The sequence below is a fragment of the Eleutherodactylus coqui genome, chromosome 3 (assembly GCF_035609145.1).
Source record: "Eleutherodactylus coqui strain aEleCoq1 chromosome 3, aEleCoq1.hap1, whole genome shotgun sequence".
NCBI classification, from domain to species: Eukaryota; Metazoa; Chordata; class Amphibia; order Anura; family Eleutherodactylidae; genus Eleutherodactylus; species Eleutherodactylus coqui.
The window spans coordinates 114,844,625-114,863,887 of record NC_089839.1 but is presented as its reverse complement, the minus strand read 5'-3'; the positions used below and the strand labels follow the sequence as shown (position 1 = coordinate 114,863,887).

The 19,263-nt window shown below is 42.8% G+C and overlaps 2 protein-coding genes across 2 annotated transcripts in view; both read left to right on the top strand.

The window, feature by feature from the left end:
* The window catches only part of IGF2R (insulin like growth factor 2 receptor), a 167,433-nt gene extending 161,915 nt beyond the window's left edge, over positions 1-5,518 (top strand). Inside the window, exon 48 of the mRNA XM_066595978.1 lies at positions 396-5,518. Coding sequence (XP_066452075.1) covers positions 396-782 — 387 coding nt within the window. The 3' untranslated portion in view covers positions 783-5,518. The remainder of the gene's footprint in view (positions 1-395) is intronic.
* Positions 5,519-18,061: 12,543 nt separating this feature from the next.
* SLC22A2 (solute carrier family 22 member 2) overlaps positions 18,062-19,263 on the top strand; it is a 43,857-nt gene continuing 42,655 nt past the window's right edge. Inside the window, exon 1 of the mRNA XM_066594556.1 lies at positions 18,062-18,469. Coding sequence (XP_066450653.1) covers positions 18,062-18,469 — 408 coding nt within the window. The remainder of the gene's footprint in view (positions 18,470-19,263) is intronic.

The window sequence follows — 19,263 nt, the reverse complement described above, 5'->3', positions numbered from 1 at the left end:
TTTGTGTACAGACGGACCGCGGGTCTGAGAGCTGTGTGAGTGCACAGGAGCTGCCTGTGAAGATGGTCCTGCCCCTACAGCTAAGATATCCAAACTTCCCAGTTACTAGAGAAGCTGAATGCCTAATGGGCAGTGGCGAGAGACTTCATTTCAACCTTGATTTACAGCTGTTACCCTTTCATTACAATTGCTTTTTGTTTATTACAAGATTGATGAGGCACACAGGCTATTAGATGACCATACATTGTCTGAAAAGTTAGGATCCCTTTAAATCCATAGCTACACAAGCACAGACTTCACTACTCCCCTATTTCAACTGCTAAACGTTTCATACTCGTAATCTTCCGTTCACTTTTTCAGTGATTTAATTTGCCTTTTTGGTTTGCATCATTCAGATCAATACAGAAGAAGAAGCCGACAATGAGACCGAGTGGCTGATGGAAGAAGTATCTGCCAACCATGGAAAACCCCATCATGAAAATGGTCATGTTAAAAGTGTTAAGGCTGGAGCCTTCACGTCCCTGCACGTTGATGATCTTGACAGTGAAGACGAGGTCCTAACCGTCCCTGAAGTCAGAATACAGTCTGCAAGAAACAAACAGAGGAATTCAAAGGGGTCATTAGGCCAGTATGCTTCTGGAAGTGATGAGAACTTGATAGGAATAGCTAATGGAGGACAGGAACAGACTGGAAAATCCAGATCTGGTCCACGGAAAAAGGAAGACAAGCTGAATATAGCTTCCTTTCATGATGACAGTGATGAGGACATGCTTAATGTGTAGCGCAATTCTCCATACTTAATCCCTCCTCCTAATTGTGCCTAAAATGAAATATTATTTGAATGGACAATGCTACCGCAACCAAATATTCGCAAAAGTTTTTTTTAACCCTTTATGGGTTGAAATAAAATCAATACATGGAAAGACAGGGAATCTTTATTTCATTCTAGGTTTACAGCAATGGTGGAATTTCTGCACTGGAGACTTTAAGGAAGCTTTACGTGCATTATTTTGTTTTACGAATCCCTGCACTAAATGGAAAATGTAATCATTGGAACTATCTTTCTTACTATGGGAGCTGGCATCTTCTTGTATTGTGTAAGTTGCTCTTTGCAATCAATGGAAGTCAGGAGATACAAGCTATTTCCATTCCTACCGGATCCTCTGTCTCTGGCAACACAAACCAAGTTTGACTACTTATTTATTCATATGAACTACAACTCAGGTTGGCTGAATAAAGCATTCTACTATTCCTGCCGGCAGGGTGTTAAATCCATGAAGGTACAGATCAAGAAATGCACTCCCTATTTGGTAATATTTACAGGTACCATTGTGTTGAATCCAGACAATGATTTCATGTGTTAATAATATCCTTTTTTAGGTTTAAGTGGTAAATTCTGAAGTGTTTCTCATATAAATATATGTACATATCTGCTGCTGTCCTTTGCACGGTGTCCAATTTAAAAGGTATTACAGTGTGTATATCGGAAACTGCCATTAAACTTGAAGCAACCATATACAAGATCTGTACGTGGCGTTAAGATCAGTTGTATTGATGCTGTCAGCTTAGCATTTTTTATTCTTTCATGCCAGTCCATCCATTCATATTTATAAATTGATGCCCTACTGAAGCCTTAATTTTCACTTATGGACTTTCAAAGCAGTGTTCACTTTGGTCATCTCTCATTGTTAGGAGTATTTCATGATGATAAGATGATCAGACTGTTCTACATCTGTGACCCCCAGCGATCAGAGCGCTCAGCTGTAAAAAGCACATGTTTAAGATCCCTATAGCACTAACATAGGGGAAACTAAGCATTACACAGTACAGATCCTCCAGAGAGAGACTTTGCATCCACTCTCCTTACACATGGAGGCCTTAAACAGGGAATCCCCTCTATTAGCTCAAGCTTCCCTAGAATACTGGAAAATGGGTTTTCTAGGACACTATTCATCTCTGTAAGTGGGGTATTCCATTTTTCTGTTCCATCGTAGTGAATCCCAGCAGGTTTGTTAGATGGTTGACACCAACAACTCCCAATGGACCCCCTTGACTATAAAGAGGTCCATTGTATTCCGTCATGGCTTTTGTCATTTCACTAGAAAAAACAGCTCAGCATAACAGTCTGCGACGGAGATGTAGATGGGACCTAAACTTGGCAACTCCTTTATAGGCAATCTTAAATTGAGCAAATTACAACACATTCAAACCATAGACTGAGGTGCAGAGCAGAGTGCCTCTTGTCCCACTAAAGGGTATAATATCCCACGTTCTAATTTTGCTCTTTTTTTTTTTCTTTAACCATTGCTCATATAGCTCTACTATACAGCTCTCGCTTGCCTGAAGCCATTTAGTCTTGAAAACCTGCTTTTTTTTTTTTCTGGTAGTCTGCTGATCAGACGATCTCTGGTCTTAAGCCTCAAGTCATTTCTAGTATGAAGACGACACTGGGTGTATTGTTAGTGTCTATAAGCCTAAGTTCACTCTTGTATTGAATTACTGTACTATATATGTGCATCATTTATTTTCACAGTCTTTCCTTGAGCTGATTTTTACTGAAAAACATAATGCAAAATTGTGACTTTTTTTCTGCTTAAAAAACTGCATTTTTCCAAGTAAAAGCTTATTTATTGCATAATGATACATAATGCAACTTTTTAATATATTTTACTTATTTAATTTTAAACATCTCTACTTGCTTTTACAGGATAAAAATATTGTTTTTATATTCAGAAGATGAAACCCTTTATAGGAGAGCTCCAATACATTTATGAGGATCCTATCATCAGGTTCATCCTGCCCGAACTACGAGTAGCATGAACCTGGAGCAGGGATACCTGTTGCTCCTGTGGGTGCATTTTTCTTAAATACTGTGGCTTTTCAGAATAAACAAACTTCTTGAGGTTTGACTCTGTAAGGCTCTGAGTCATGGGGGTGGGCCGCATCGACTTCTTCTGGGCTGTTGCATGAAGACTGACAGCTCCTCTTCTTACTTGTGTATAGAGAGAGAGCTATCAGTATTAATTTAGTTCGCGACTTCTCCCCCATGAGCTCGAGTCAAAAGTGTATTCATTCTGAAATGACTCAGCATTTCAGAATAAAGCAACGGGCATCCTTGTCCCCGGATTCATGATGGCCATGGATTGGGCAGCATGAATCTCATGATAGAGTTGTACCATCTCAGTACAACCCCTTTCTATGATCTAACATAACAAACTGTCATATACTTGCCTCTACCCATTCCCGCTGTTTCCCATGACTGTGCTCTGTCCCCTGTTCCAGTCCCTTGGCAGCTGCAATTCTGCACGATTTACAGCACGTCACAGGGGCTACAGCCAATAAGAGAGCTCTGTGATCAATCCCGATCAATCAAACTGGACGGGACTGCAGCTGTCAACAGAAATCGAAGCACCGTCATGGGAAACGGTGGAATTGGATAGAGGTGAGTATATGACAGTTAGTGGAAGGGGTTGTACTGAGATGATACAACTCAGACACACCAATTAATAAGCTACATACATTTTAAGTTAGGTCTAGTTATAAGCAGGAACTTCTCTATTCACCAATCAGAGATCCTGAAAACAAGATTTGAAACAAAGTATATTGAAAAGTTATTGAATAATTGCATGATGTTTTATTTTACATTAAATCATTAAATACAAGCTTGTAAAATCACAAAATCCCAGAAAGACCTGACTGACTGTTCCGACTATAAGATGCATCTGACTATAAGGCAATAGATATTTAGACGGTAGAAAATAGGACAAGAATCTTTCATACGAAGTAAGACTTCCCTCAAGGTCGAAGGAGATGTAGGGGTTAAAGGTACTGTGTCAGAGGTTTAGACAATGCACTAGGCAGCGGGAAGGGGAATAGACATACCTGTGTATGCCCTCGTGGCCGCATCAGTGTAAAGCAAGAACTTTGATCTCGATGCACACCGTTCGTGCAAGTACCCTGGAGGTAACCCCCCCTACTGAAACTGCTCTCCTGTCTTGGAATAGAAGAAAGAAGCTGTGAAGCAAGTCGGAGAGAGGGACCGCCTCTGGCGCATTTACAGGTGCTGTGTGCTGCGATCGAAGGTTTTACATTGAAGCTGCCTTTAAGAGCTTCATCATAGGTATGTCTTAAAAGCACTCTTCCTGTCCCTACCTAGTGCTGTCAGCTGTTTTGCATTGTCAAAACTGTTGACAGACTCCCTTTTAATATCAGGGTTTAATATTTGGTATATGGTATATTAAAAATATTAAAGGGGTTTGGAATGTAACCAGGAATGGTAGCTAAAAGAGCAAACCAGATAATAAATAAATGAACCTGGCGTTTACTAAGGATAACCAGTGGTGCTCAGGAAACTACTGAATTAGCAGGATAATGTACATCACCCATAGCCGTAACCAATATTCTCCTACAGATTGTCTCTCTAAGACTGACTTTCTTTTCTAGAAGTGGCTGCTGTGTCAGACAGGGACAGTGTTTGGAATAGACTCAGCTGTGGAAATCGCACTTGTTCAGATGGTGGGTGTACTGGACATGAGGTCCAAAGGAGATGTAGCTGGATGTGGTGGGTGGCTGAATCGAGGTCCTGGTTTGTCCCATGACTAGACTGTGGGTCTCAGCAGGAAAGAAAAAGCCAAACTATTCAGGCAACTGCATCTGTTTAAGTACATTGCTGGTTGACGCGCTGCTGAGAAGCCATGCATAAGTAAATGCTCCCACTGTTTGTTCTTCAGGTCCCAAGAATGTAGTGTGATGTGATTTAGGCGTAGAGGGCTGCTTCAATCATTGCAGCTCTGGGGGCACTTTAAGATTGAGAACTAGTGGGAAGAAATGGCACTTAGGTCTTCTCTACTCGTGGGTGCGAGTGCAGCTGTGGTGTAGAGGTGCCGGTGCCCAGTAGGGAGAACTGTGCATGGTGTTTAACAGCATCCGCACAGTTCTCTCAGTGAAGAGCACTTTATTAACTCTCTACCAGATCAATAAAGAAGCAGTCAGTTGGGTATGGCATTGCCAGATCCCCCTGACGGCGGAGTATATGAAGCAGGGACCCTTTAGCTAGTTTTCTTCTTGTTTAAAAAGTGCATCTCATAGTCTGAAGAATACGGTTTATGATGCACATAGTGTAGTATTTGTTTAATGTCAGTGTGAAGTGGGCTAAACCGTTATTTATTGCTAGGTTTAATCAGGAAAAGGTACTGTGCTTAATAATAACACTGTGTACAGTGTAAGTAATTGACGCATTTGATGTACTACTTGAAAGTCAAAGCTTATTTTGCTGCAAAGGTAACATGAGATACACAAGAGTGGAAATAAAATGGACATTATAGTGCTGCTTAAGAGCCAATGCTCTGCATTGTTTAATGTGTAACCCTGACTACAGGTACATCATGTTTGTCTAATCTGCTGCCCATTTTTGTATTTTCTGATTTCTTTGGTTTTGATTGGTACAATGGACTTTTTCCATTTTTGATCCACTTGTAATATAAAAGTATTCTGCAAATTAATTAAACATAAGTTAAACCAAAAATGTGTGTGTGTTATTCCTTATGTGTGATGTGATAGATTATCACGTTGTCTACCCGTCAAATATGAAGGGCGAGCTAAAGAACAGATAAGGCAACCTCATGTTTTCCTGCCAGCGGCCATATTTACTTATATATTACTACAGAGATATATAAGGGCAGGTATAGCACCACTTCCTAGCAGAATGCAGAGGTAGATTGCTATATGGAAGAGCATAGCACAAGTTCAAGGTACTGATGAACAGCCGCTCACACAGCTACCTGCCCTTTTGTAGATCTTTGTGTTAGTATACAGGTAAATATGGCTGCTGGCAGTGATGTGTGAGTTGATTTTCCCCTTTGCAGTGATAAGTTTATTAACACTGTTTTCTTGCATGCTTGTGTCATCCATAACTATTTGCCTAGAGCTACAAACAGAATAGGCCGCATCTGTTGCATTGCAATGATCTAGGAAATCACTGAGTGAGACCTCTTGCACACAGGCGGATTTGCATTCTGCAGCAAATCCAGCCCATAGCATGCTATGGCAAAACGCAATTTCCTTCCCAAGGAGCGGAAATCTTGAAAAAGGCTGGTTATACCAGCCGAAACGTACTTTTATGTGGATCACAATAAAGAAACCTCCTCTGGATATGAGGATGTAAATTGCACCGTATTGCTGCTCCTGTACTTTTCATAAACGAATTGGCTATATGGATCCGTGGTCTGGATCACACATGGAGCGTGCAGTAGTGTGATGCTTCCCACAACTGACAAGTGTGGTTTGTAAGTGTACTGCTGTCTACAATAATTTGTTTTTTTTTCAGTAGCAGAAATCGATTGCGATTTTCCCGCTCACAGGGGAGAAATCATAGCATGCTGCGATTTTATGTTGGCTACGTACAGCAGTCCGTCCCGCAGCCATTCTGCAATTATCATGTGCCCACCATCGCCATAGTGATGACGTGGCGTCCTCTGTACTGTGCATGTATGCCGGCCGCACATGTGCAGAAGAGAAGACTGCGGATAGGTAAGCTGGGGTCACCAGCTGGACACCAGGTCTAACTCTGTGGGAATCCCATGTACGGGGTCCGACCCGCCCATGGGCAGGAGGCCTGACTTGGAATAATCTACTGTTTTTATATAACTAGCTTTTGCTGCCTGTGAACCAGCCACCTCTCACTAGAACGTTGGTCAATGCAACATGGAGAATGTGTCTACTAGAGCTACTTCCTCAGCACAGTGCATTATTCTCTTGTAATAAGTAAGAACATCGTTATAATGTGGGATGGGGGTAGGAATGATTTCTTGTCTACTGGAGCTTTATCTATCTATCTATCTTACCGTGACCGACTCCTAGGTTAACATCATATCGTTACGTTTTCTTGGCAGACTGTTTTTGCTGAGCAGTTTGCCATTGCCTTCCCCAGTCATCTTTAACCCCCAGCAAGCTTGGTACTCATTTTACTGACCTTGGAAGGATGGAAGCCTGAGTCAACCTTGAGCCAGCTACCTGAACCATTCAGGGATTGAACCCGCAACCTTCAGGTCATGGGCGAAAGCTTAGGATGGCACACGAGGATCTGTAACTTATAAGTGTCCCCAAAATAGAGGTGCAGTTTCAAGGTCACTGCATTGCCCCCCCCCCCCCCCATGCACAAAGTATCTATGCAATAGGTAACATTGATACCTCTCCCGTGAAAGAAAAGATCAAGCACTTTAAACCAACGTGTAAGGTTAGTTCACTTTGTGCCCAACAATAGATGCTATATAGATATTAGAGGGGTTTTCCGGAAACCAATTTTCTGTTTATAGTGGTGGAATGTTATAAAAGATAAAAGCCATATTTGACCCCTTCAGTGGCTCCCCATTGGAAGAAGCTGGCCGCAGTCGCATGCCGTTCATTGTGTATATGATTGTTCAGCCATTCTGTGGCATCAGCAGTGATTCTGCCATGGCTGCGGAAGCCTGGGATTGGCTGAGTAGTAACATTGAACGGCGCAGTGAATGTCACACGACCACAGCTAGCGTCAGTGAAGTGGGTACAGTGGCTCCCGTGCTGGACAGTGAGCCACAGAAAGAGACAAGTATGAGTGATTTGTATAAAAAAAAAAATTCCCCATCGACAAAAAAAAAAAAAAAATATATATATATATATATATATATATATATATATATATATATATATATATATATATATATAATTTTTTTTTTTTATTTATTTTTTTAATCCATTCCCTTTTCCAAGAATATAACCTCTCTTATCTTTGCAACAAAATCTCCTACTGTCGAGAACAGGCTCCATACAACGGGTAGTAAGTAACTTCCACATCTGAAACCATGCTTTCTGATTATATGCCCATGAACAATACCCAATACCCAATGTCTGGGAATAAGACCAATATCAACAAGATATATATCTTTAATTATCTTGTACTCTATTCCAAAATTCACACACTTTAACACAATTCCAGACCATATGCATTAAATCTGCACAGTCTATATAACAGCATGTGAGCGGTTGCGCATATACTTGCTCACACGCTGCTGCCTATCTTCACTACTTCCAGAAGTAAATTGTAGATCCCCATTAGGATGAGCTCCATGCCTGGCAATGTCATCCAGTGTGCTACTTGTGCAATGTATGCGGTCCTTGATCAGCTGATTGAGGGTGCATACTGTTGCGCAAGATACCGTGCACGTTGCACATTTAGAAGCCCAAATCCTGGATCTAAATGAGCAACTGGCAACAACACTGAGAGCCATTGACAACATGGAAAAGAGTTTGCTGCTCACTGAGCAGGCACTCGCTGGGGTAGAGGCAGGGCGGACGGTAGTACGGAAGAGCAGGGGCAGCAGGCAGCTAGCTGGGTGACAGATAGGAGGCGTAGAGGGAAGAGAAGCAGGAAGGCTAGTCCTGAACTGGCACAACCCAACAAGTCTGCAACGTTGGGAGATGAGGGGGATGCCATTACAAAGCCATCACCGCTGCAGCATGACATGTCCTCTGAACGCCAGGGAGATGACTGCTTCAGTGAGACGGGGACAGGAGGCGCAGGGCAGGCTAGACAGGTCATAGTGGTGGGGGACTCAATTATAAGGGGAACAGATCTGCCATAAAGACCGGGATCGTCAAACGGTGTGTTGTCTTAATGGCGCTCGAGTTTGACACATCGCGGATCAGATTGACAAATTACTGGGAGCGGCTGGAGAGGATCCAGCGCTCATGGTGCACGTTGGCACCAATGAACAAATTAGAGGTCAATGGAGGGCCCTCAAAAATGATTTCAGAGACTTGGGGTCCAAGCTTAGGGTGAGAACCTCCAAGGTAGTTTCCTCGGAAATACTATCTGCACCTAAGGCCACACTAGAAAGGCAGCCGGATCTTAGGGAGGTAAACAAGTGGCTCCGGAGTTGGTGTAAGAAGGAGGGATTTGGGTTCCTGGAGAACTAGGCTGACTTTGCTGTCGGCTACAGGCTCTACCGTAGGGACGTGCTGCATCTTAATGGGGAGGGTGCAGCTGTGCTGGGGGAGAAGATGGCTAGAAGGCTGGAGGAGTATTTAAACTAGGGACTAGGGGGGGAGGGCAAAAAGAGAAATAGGGGGGTAGTCAGTGTAGCTAGCGACCTGGGTCTAAGCAATGGGAAGGGGGGTCGAGCAGGGGATGGGGTTAGTACAGTTAGAACAGACAGATCAGCTAATAGTACCACTAGCAACAAAATGAATTTAAAGAACAAACAAAATCTGTATAAATTGTATGACCACGAATGCAAGAAGTCTGATCGGTAAAGTGGGTGAGCTTGAAACGAGAATGACTGATGAAAACTATGCTATAGTCGGAATAACGGAAACATGGCTTGATGATGAGTGTGATTGGGCGGCAAATTTACAGGGTTACAATCTCTTCAGAAGAGACCGTGGAAACCAGATAGGGGGTGTATGTCTGTACGTTAAATCGCACTTAATGCCGAGACTACGGGAAGATATAGGGGCAGGAGATGAACATGTGTAATCTCTGTGGGTAGAAATACAGGGAGAAAAAAAATAACAAAATCCTAATAGGGGTTTTCTATAGACCACCAAAACTGAAACCTTACTATTAAGGCAGATAGAGGAGGTGTCAAACCGCAATGAAATAATTATCATAGGGGACTTTAATTTTCCAGATATAAAATGGGAAAACGGAACCTGCAAATCTCATAGGGGTGATAAGTTCTTGAGATCAATTAAAGATAACTACCTTACCCAACTTGTGCGGGAACCAATGAGAGGGAGGGCCATTCTGGACTTAGGCACTACTCGCTCGAGTACTTAGTCGAGTATCTGCCCGCTCGTCTCTAAAGATTCGTCTGCCAGCGGGGAGGAAAGGGGGGATCTCTCTCTCTCTCTCTCTCTCTCTCTCTCTCTCTCTCTCTCTCTCTCTCTCTCTCTCTCTCTCTCTCTCTCTCTCTCTCTCTCTCCCCCCGCTTACCGCCGCAACTCACCTGTCACCCGCGCCGGCAGCCGGATTTTTAGAGACGAGCGGGCAGATACTCAACTAAGGCACTACTCGCTCGAGTAGCTAGGTTTGGCGAGTATGCTCACTCATCTCTAAATATAATCAATGCAACAGAGGACAATGTACAGCTACAAACTGACCTAGATAAGCTGGGGACTTGGGCAGAAAAATGACAAATGAAGTTCAATGTTGATAAATGTAAGGATATGCACATGGGCAGGAGAAATGGATGTCACCAATACACACTAAATAGGGTACTGCTAGGGAAAAGTGAGATGGAAAAAGACCTGGGGGTATTAGTGGATTGTAGACTAAACTGGAGTAACCAAAGCCAGTCAGCCTCAAAAGCAAATAAAGTCTTGGGGTGCATTAAAAGAGGCATAGGGGCGAGGGACAAGAACATTATCTTACCACTATATAAGGCACTTGTCAGGCCTCACATGGAATACTGCGCACAGTTCTGGTCACCGGTGCTCAGGAAAGATGTTACAGTGCTGGAGGGGGTTCAAAGAAGGGCAACTAAACTAATACATGGAATGAAGGGACTGGAATACCCAGAGAGGCTGTCCAAATTGGGATTATTTACTTTAGAAAAAAAGACAGCTAAGGGACGATCAAATAACTATGCATAAATACAGGAGGGAACAATACAAGGATCTCTCCCATGATCTGTTTATACCTGAGACTGCGACGGTAACGAGAGGGCATCCGCTATGTCTAGAGGAAAGCAGGTTTCATCACCAACATAGAAAAGGGTTCTTTACTGTAAGAGCAGTTAGACTGTGGAACTCTCTGCCTGAGGATGTGGTGATGGCAAAATCCATAGAGGAGTTTAAAAGGGGACTTGATGTCTTTCTAGAGCGGAAGGATATTACAGGATATAAATCTTAGGTTAATTGTTAATCCGGGTATACAGGCAGGTAGGAACTATTAGGGGTTGATCCAGGGATTAGTCTGATTGCCATTAGGGAGTCGGGAAGGAATTTTTCCCACAGAAGGGCTAATTGACTCCTGCCTCTTGGGTTTTTATGCCTTTCTCTGGATCAACAACACAGGAGGATAATAGGCTGGACTAGATGGACATTGTCTTCATTCGGCCTGACATACTATGTTACTATTTTGGACAGTTTAAGTTTAATCTAATACCCATATTAAACCACTGCAGTAAATACAATTTTGATACTCATTGACTTTCAGACATACATTGTCACCCCACATTTATGGCATTATCCTCCTCATCACCAAATGAGCCTGAAGTCCTATACCCTTGCGAAGGCATCCATGGACTGAGTATCAGATAAATTGGAGTCCTCTGAAGGTGCAGAGGATTACTGCAGAAAAGTTCAGACCTCAAGCCCCTGACTTTACTGGGAACTCAAGGATACAATTTAATACAGCAGGTCTCAGAGGGGTAAACTTTAAGTTGTTGTGGTTTTTTTTGGATGATTTTATTGGCCACATTGTTGCCTGAACTATTTTATATACCCAGAATTTTATCAGAGAAATAACCCAACCTTGGTTTTGCAAAACTCACAAATGGACCCCTTTGGATGCATCAATTGCAAAGTTTTGGGGGATTATATTATGTATGGGGCTATTGGAGCATGGATATTTTATTTATACCAGACCCCAATGTTCCACGTGGCTATGTCAAGGATGTGCTTTGAAGCAATCCTAAAACTTCTGCATTATAATGACTATGCAGTGCCCACCCAGCGATGACCCCAGGCTGGTAGTAGAGCATTTTAATGCTGAGTTTGCCAAGGCATACACACCTGAGAAAAAAACATATCTGTAGTTGAGTCTCTGGTACATTTCAAAGTAAGGCTTCGATTCTACCAACACCCGCCCAGTGCGAGGGCTTCTTATGGTGTGAAAATGTACAAGCTGTGCAAGATTACACCAGGGTGCACCCATACATTCAGGATTTATGAAGAGAAGGACACCAAAATTGAGCTGCTATAATGCCCCCTTTCTAGGAATTACAGGAAAAATTGTATGGGAATTGGTGCACCCACTACTGGACGAAGGGTACCACCTCCTGCCCGGATCATTGTTACACCAGTGTCCCCCTATTTCAGAGCCTCACTTACAGAAAAACCATGGCCCTATTAACAAAAGACAGAAAATCCTCCCCAAGTAGCTGCTTGGGCAAATTCTCAGAAGGGGTTAGAGCCATGCACTATGCAGCAAAACTGTGTTGTGTGTCAAGTATAAGGTCAAGAGGAATGTCCTTATATTGATTACAATACAGGGCCATAGCTATACCCCCTGCCTAGTACGAGGCACCAGCACCGAGCCCCCAAGCCAGACGGTGTCCTTAACTACAATAGGTATTTGATTGGACAAATTGACCTGTCCAATGAAATACTTTAGCCAATATTTTCTTTCATTAATACATGTCTGCTTTAGACCGTCTTTCATTAACTTTCTGCAAATCATGTATGATAAATTCAACATCCTCTTTCAGACTACCAACCTGAGCCAAGAGGGAAGCCAAAACAGTATTGCTTTTAGTCAGAGCTAGAAGAACATTGCGTAGAGTTGGTTCATTATATATATATATATATATATATATATATATATATATATAAATTCTTTTGCATATCTATACTACTAGCTTGCTCTGAAATGACTTGCATAATTTACAAAAGCAGATGAAGCATATAAAATAGGGCCATGCTTAGGCTTCTCAATTACAGAGTGAGGTGATGTATAAAAAGTCCCGTTACAGGAGGTCAATACAACTGTAGATGTTTCATGAACATTTCTTGCTAGGGTTGCAGTAGGAGTTGAATGAGCAAGTTCGGCCAGTCTGTTTTCCGAAACGTGGCATTTCTCAGTGAAGCGATCAGAATGGTCAAAGCATTCCGTGCATTTAAGATATCTTTGGCTCCTTGCTTTCCAGCATCCTCTGCACCTCTTCTCTGTCTCTGCACAAACTTGCTATCTACAGTGCCCCAGATGGTAATATTGCCTCATTTGGTGTCCCACACTCTTATAGTGATCTCTTTTGGCCCCACACAATAGTAATGTTCCACCTTTGTGACCCTATACCGTAATTATGGTAAAACGATTTGTGCAACCTTTATATTAATAGTGCTCAATTTGCACCCAAGAAAATTAATTTAAAAAAAAATTAAAAACCATGAAACGCTCAACTTACAACAAGCATTTGGGTCCTCTTCCTACAGACTGCTGTTCATAGTGCAACCTGATGCAGTGACATCATTGCATCTATTGCATTGGAATGCTGACATCCTATATTTGGACTCAAACCCTGGTAGTCCGCTGGCTTAAAGTAACCTGTAGCTTACAAGAGTAAGAGTTAGGCTGGGTTCACACTGGGCAGAATTTCCGTGCGGAAAGTCCGCCCACAGCTCCTGATCCCAGGATTAGCCAGCAAAATGGACGAGATTTTGCAAAAAACCTCATCCACACGCTGCAGCCAAGCTGCACAAAACTGACATGCTGCGGAATGCCGACTGCAAAATCTGCAGCTAATCTCACGTTTTTTCAGTGCGGCCATTCCACAAGAATTCCGCTGACGTTCCATCCTGTGTGACCCCAGCCTTAGGGCGCTTTCACACGACAGTTTTTATGTTCAGTTTTTTGTGGACCAAAACCAGGAGTGGAGAGAAGGTATAATGGAAAGATTTGCATGTCGTCCGTATTTTAGACCCACTCCTGGTTTTGGCTCACAAAAAACTGAACATAAATACTGGCGTGTGAAAGCGCCCTAAATGATCAATGATTTTCTGTTCCGCTATAGTTTTCATCTGGATCCACATGCCAAGGATGCTCATCAATTAAAAGTGGCGCTGTTGGTGAGTGGCCATAGATTGGGATTCACACAGATCCTGAGAATGAAGAGTTCATTTCTTTTTGTTTTTTTCTCTTGCTCAGGACTGCTCCTTCTATATATAAGAGCTGAAAGCTGCTATCTTTGTTCCACTATTGGCATTGGATATATGATGTTTGACTTGCACAAGCATTAACTTTGACCAACACTGACTGAATAAAAAATTAAGGATTACTTGCTTGGTTAGTTCTTGCATTTTCCCATATTTTGGCAGTTATTTCTAGGTCAAGAAAAGGTAACAAATATTAACTCCCTGAATCCAGCTAACATTCAAGTATGACTGGAAATGAACACAGCTCATTTGCTGCAGATTCTCACCCTTTCAAAATCGGTAACCAAGTCCGCAGCAATTCGGCTCCGTGTGAATGCACCCTAAAGGCACTCATATTAGACATTTGATGAAAGGCAGCATTCCTAGGGTATGAATGTTATCCACTAGTATTCATTTTTCATCTGTCTGTCCATCACCCACTTATTAACACTCTACATCAAAAACACTCCTCTGCCTTTACATGGAAAAAAGTAAAATTAGTTAAACCTTGAATCGTAGCGTTAGAAGGGACCTCCAGGGTCATCGAGTCCAACCCCCTGCTGAGTGCAGGATCACTAAATCATCCCAGACAGATGTCTGCCCAGCCTCTGAAGACTTCCACTGAAGGAGAACTCACCACCTCCCATGGCAACCTGTTGCACTCATTGATCACCCTCACTGTATAATATCTAATCTGTGTCTCCTCCCTTTCAGTTTCATCCCATTGCTTCTAGTCTTTCCTTGTACAAATGAGAATAGGGCTGATCCCTCTGCTCTGTGACAGCCCTTCAGATATTTATAGATAGCTATGAAGTCTCCTCTCAGACCTTTTTTTGCAAGCTAAGCATTCCCAGATCCTTTGACCGTTCCTCATTGGACATGATTTGCAGACCGCTCACCATCTTGGTAACTCTTCTCTGAACTTGCTGCAGTTTGTCCATGTCTTTTTTTATGGTGGGGTGCCCAGAACTGGACACAGTATTCCAGATGAGGTCTGACCTTGTGGAGCTGTTGGTTTGTTAATCTGTGAAAGATATTTCTATGACTACATTTTTCCCTCAAAGTAGCTGCCATAGAGACAGTTTTACAGTATGAGGACCCTGACAAACAGATCCTTAGACTTCAACTATCTCAACACTACCTGAAGCCCTAAGACATACATGATCATTAAATACATGGATTATTGTGAATTGCATTATTGCTATTTTTTAGTATAATAACAAATTTAAGGTTCTTAAATATGGCTGCACATTGTTTTTCCTCTTTGATTTCAGCCATGGATGCGGGCGCATTTGCATGCATTTCATAATGTCTGGATGTGTTGGACTATTTTGTAGGTTTTTTTGTGGGGGGGGGGGGGGTGATTTTTCTTTGTATTCATTGCTCTGAATAGCATTTGAAAAAGCATGAGAGGAAAAAATACACAGTTCAATCAATGGACATCAAGCACACGGGAGGTTTCTGTATGATGCAGATGTAACTATGATACTTTGGACATTGCAAAAGTGTGAATAAAAATAGACAGCACCCTCAGACAGCAATAAGAGGTGTTTCAGATATACATAAAATAGAACTCACCAGGGTTGTAGCCCTAGTAAATAGTGCCTGCCGTAACACCAAATGATCCTTATAAACAAAAAGACTTCAAAGTCTATCTTCCAGCTCTGACATTGAACCAAGGAGGGCAATAGTTATCCCACAGTGGCTGCTTCAATGTCCACTTCCACGCACGGATTCCACTGCTGAATCCCTCAGCAGAATCCATCCACAGACACAGATCAGAAAAAACATTTTCTTACCCGTCCAGATCCAGCGCGGGTCTCCTCCGTGCCGGACGGTTCTTCTTTCTTTAGCACAGCAGATGTGTCTGGAAGCACCAGACACATGCACAGTGCAATTATTATAATTTTTTTTTTTTAAATCTCCTACTTTCCCGCAGATCCGCAGAACGTCCACAGTGACACCTATGGCTGTGCTGCGGATTGTACGGCTTTCACTGACTTTAGTGGAAGCCGTCCCTCATCATTTGCAGAAAAATGGAGCATGCTACGACTTCTCCCCTTGCGTGCGATCCGCACGCCGGGAAGAAATCACATCGGCATGCTTTAAAATTACCTTGTGGACGCTAATGCATCCCTATGGGCGGCTAGGGGTGTGGTTCTCCCGCGGATTTTATAATTAAAATCCGCCTGTGGACATTGGGCCTTAGGCCTCATGTCCACGGGGAAAACCAGGCCCACTCCGGATTCTCCATGGAGAATCCGTAGCGGGTCCCTCCTGCCCCGCGGACATGAGGCATAAAAGTAAGAATTAACTTACCACTCGCCCGCTCCGGATCTTCTCTTCGCCGCGGCTTCATCTTCTCTGCGTCGCGGACGGATCTGCTTTCTTCGGCCCGGCGGATGCGCAGGGCATGTCGGTGACGTGCCCCGCGCATGCGCCGGCCCGAAGAAAAAAGATCCGGCCGCGACAGAGAGAAGATGGAGTCGCGGCGAAGGGAAGAATCGGAGCGGGTGAGTAAATTCCGATTTTCGTCTCCCGCGGATCTGGACGGCTTCCATAGGCTTCAATAGAAGCCTGCGGGAGCCGTCCCCGCGGGAGACCCGCACGAAAATGGAGCATGGTCCAGATTTTTTCATGCTCCATTTAAAAAAAAAATCACTTTTATTGACCATCCGCGGGTATTTATCTACCCGTTGGTGGTCAATGCATCCCTATAGGATGCGGATCCGCGTGCAGGAGAAGAGTTAAAATCCGCTGCGGATCATGATTTGCAGAAAAATGGAGCATGCTACGACTTCTCCCCTTGCGTGCGATCCGCACGCCGGGAAGAAATCACATCGGCATGCTTTAAAATTACCTTGTGGACGCTAATGCATCCCTATGGGCGGCTAGGGGTGTGGTTCTCCCGCGGATTTTATAATTAAAATGCGCCTGTGGACATTGGGCCTTCGGCCTCATGTCCATGGGGAAAATCAGGCCCGCTCCGGGTTCTCCATGGAGAATCTGGAGCGGGTCCTTCCTGCCCCGCGGACATGAGCGCTGAAAATAAGAATAAATAAGAATAAACTTACCTCCCGCCCGCTCCGGATCTCCTTTTCGCAGCGGCGTCATCTTCTCTCCGTCGCAGCCGGATCTTCTTTCTTCGGCTCGGCGGATGCGCAGGATGACGTCGGTGACGTGCCCTGCGCATGCGCCGGCCCGAAGAAAAAAGATCCGGCCGCGACGTAGAGAAGATGGTGCTGCGGCGAAGAGAAGAACCGGAGCGGGTGAGTAAATCCCGATTTTTGTCTCCCGCGGATCCGGACGGCTTCCATAGGCTTCAATAGAAGCCTGGAGCATGGTCCAGATTTTTTCATGCTCCTTTTTTTAAAAAAATCACTTTTATTGACCATCCGCAGGTATTTATCTACCCCGCGGGTGGTCAATGCATCCCTATGGGATGCGGATCCACGTGCAGGAGAAGAGTTAAAATCCGCTGCGGATTTTAATTCTTCTTTTGCCCATGGACATGAGGCCTTAGTCTACAGCATGACATAAAACAGCCGATAAAAAAAACCATGAGCCGCGCAAAATATGTAAGCAAACAAAAATCGCAGCATGTTCTATCTTGGAGTGTATTTTGTGCATATAAAAGGAAGATAGTGCATGTGAATTCGCAGCAAGCCCACGTCATTGCACACTCGCTGCGTGCTCACGCAGTGTCTCTTGCATGCGGCATGCAGCTAATTACCACCGTATGAGACCGGCCGAACTGCGAGGCACTCCAATACGATGAAAAATAAGATTGATCCTCCCTTTGAGATTTCCATGTAATAGTTAGGAGGTTATAAGGGAACATTAACCATATACTTTATTGAAATTAACAATCTAACAATAAATGCCTAATCAGAGGTTCGTCAGGGAGGAAGAGGGGTTATGTCCTTAGTTTAATTAATTAAAAATGCTAAATAACATAAACTTTGCCAAGTCTCTGTTAGCTGGTTATACTGATTTAGCATATAATACAATGTGTAATAGGCGGAGAGATAGCTAACTCGTATCTTTGGCTAAGAATTACGTTTGTTAATGACAGATTTACAGATACTAGATATTTTCTAGAAGTTTGCACTTCAGTTCATAGTTGGTCAGGCTGTGCTCTTCCACTGACGTCCTGTGATACGCTCCAACAATGACTTCTTTTGATAATATTTTAGAAGACATAGGACAATTTGGCTTGTTCCAAAAGCAGATGTTCTTTATCATGTGCTTAATTTCTGCTGTGTTTACACCGATATACGTTGGCATCGTGTTTCTAGGCTTTGTGCCTGACTTTAGATGCAGCAATCCTGCGGTTGAAGAGCTGAGGAACAAATGTGGTTGGAGTATTGAAGAGGAGATTAACTATACCGTTCCATGGCCGGATGACTCCACTCAGACCAGTCAGTGTCTTCAATATGATTTTGACTGGAACAGGACGTCTCTGAGTTGCATTGATCCATTAAATAATTTTACAAATTATGGTTACAGGAACATCACTCTTACCAGCTGTACAAATGGTTGGGTTTATGACACGACTGGGTCATCCATTGTGACAGAGGTAAGTTAGTAGAAAGCATCTAATATACATATATTACATTAGATTTAAATACCTGTATTTTTTGACCTAATACTCTGTTACTTTTTTTTCACTGTGTAGATTCTAATCTCTTGCTTAAAACCTAACCTTTATTAAATATTAAAAATGAAAAACTTCTGACGCACGTGCAAAAAGAAGGAAAACTAAATTATGCATGTAGGTACACCTACATCAATATCAATGAAGGGGAGGACAGAGTGCAGTCTTAATTGGTTCAGAAAATATCATTAGGTGTCGCACTAACAATGTATGTATCACCAACGGTAAAAGAATAATTCTCTGACGTCCGTCACCATATGACTGAGATTTTTATGGTGCTCCACTCTCCTAATCTATTAGTTCAGGTGGAATGATGCTATATTCACTTAGGGTATGGCAGGGGTGAAACCAACTAATAACTACTTGGTCCCTCTAACTCCTGTCAACCTGAGATTTACTAACAAATATAAGGCTCTATTCATTTCTAATTTTTCTAATGAATATCTATCTATCTCATATATCTATCTATGTCACATCTATTTATCTTTCTATCTATTTCATATCTATCTATCTCTGTAATACAGTGCCATACAAAGCCATCTTATGACTGCATACAATGTGTATAGCATATGTTTTTAACACTATACAGGACAGTTCTCCGATACATACTGTCCTTTATATTATAATATACATATGCAAAGCAACCTCTGATGTCAGAGCACTGTCCTGCATACTGTAATATACATATGTGGGGTCGCCCTTTTCAGAGCAGTTAC